This window comes from Penaeus monodon, chromosome 23 (genome assembly GCF_015228065.2).
Source record: "Penaeus monodon isolate SGIC_2016 chromosome 23, NSTDA_Pmon_1, whole genome shotgun sequence".
Classification (NCBI taxonomy): Eukaryota; Metazoa; Arthropoda; class Malacostraca; order Decapoda; family Penaeidae; genus Penaeus; species Penaeus monodon.
Genome location: NC_051408.1, coordinates 23,413,355 through 23,414,434, shown reverse-complemented (window position 1 = coordinate 23,414,434; position 1,080 = coordinate 23,413,355). Strand labels below are relative to the sequence as shown.

Genomic DNA, 1,080 nt, shown 5'->3' with positions numbered 1-1,080 from the left:
TTATCATCATTATAGTCATTATTGTATTTTTTCCTTTATTTTTAATATTATTGTTATTTGCACAATTGTTATAACACACATATTGGCATTTTCATTATTATTAACATTATCATCATTAATGTCACACTAATGCTGAAGATTTGTAATGCTATTACATGTATAATAATTTTCTAACTGAAAAATAAAAATGCTTGATAATTGTGACGGTCATTTCACTTCATGATGGTACTGCAGAGACAACGGCAAGAAAGTAGTGAAAAAAAACAATATGTGGAGTTGGAATTAGAAGAAACATTAAGTGTAGTGCAATCAAGATTGTTGAAAATGCATGTGACAGATATATCTAACTACGATAATGGTGATAAACATAAGATAATGAAGAAATTACCTGAACTCGTACTTCTTTTTCAAACAAAGTTTTGTCACTGCAGTTAACCTCAACTCGAGGCATAGGGGGGCAGGTTGGAAAGTCTGAGGGTATACAAAATGATGACATAATCTCAACTACTGCAAAACTTTCAGCAAATTACAGGAAAATAACATTTTCAGGTATCTTAAAGACTAGGAATTTATGTATAACAACCCATCTCCCATTTTATATCTTGTACGCAATTGACACGTAGAGCGAATGTGGAACTAATCCCTTACCATTGGGAGAAACACCATCGCAGCATCTCTGCTTGCCAAAGCGGTTGGGGCAGGGGATGTCACATGCTTCCACCAGTGGGAACACTCCAAGTAAAGCCAAACCAAGCAGTGAAAAAACGAGCATCTGTTGCATTTGATGTGTCTGAGGAGAAAATGTTATAAATATGATTAAATATATGCCAACATTCAACCTCAGTTCTCTACATTGTCTAGGAATAATGGCGTACTTTGATCCTATATTCAAATACAACCCTATACTGTCTATAACATCAATATGAACGAATAAGTATAAAAACATGGGATAGAAATACCATGATGAATGTGACCGCTTCACTCTTTGAGAGCAAATTCTGATGTTGAACTCTTTTATACTCCGTCTCAGCACCAAAATCTAGGACAGCATTCTCTCGTGCGTTTGTGTGTACATCGCTT

The 1,080-nt window shown here is 34.8% G+C and overlaps 1 protein-coding gene across 1 annotated transcript in view; it reads right to left on the bottom strand.

Moving 5' to 3' along the window:
- LOC119588384 overlaps positions 1 to 975 on the bottom strand; it is a 1,376-nt gene extending 401 nt beyond the window's left edge. Inside the window, exons 1-3 of the mRNA XM_037937063.1 lie at positions 960 to 975; positions 649 to 790; positions 389 to 471 (exon numbers count right to left, since the gene is read on the bottom strand). Of these exons, the coding sequence (XP_037792991.1) occupies positions 389 to 471; positions 649 to 790; positions 960 to 962 (228 nt within the window). The 5' untranslated portion in view covers positions 963 to 975. The remainder of the gene's footprint in view (positions 1 to 388; positions 472 to 648; positions 791 to 959) is intronic.
- Positions 976 to 1,080: the final 105 nt, after the last annotated feature.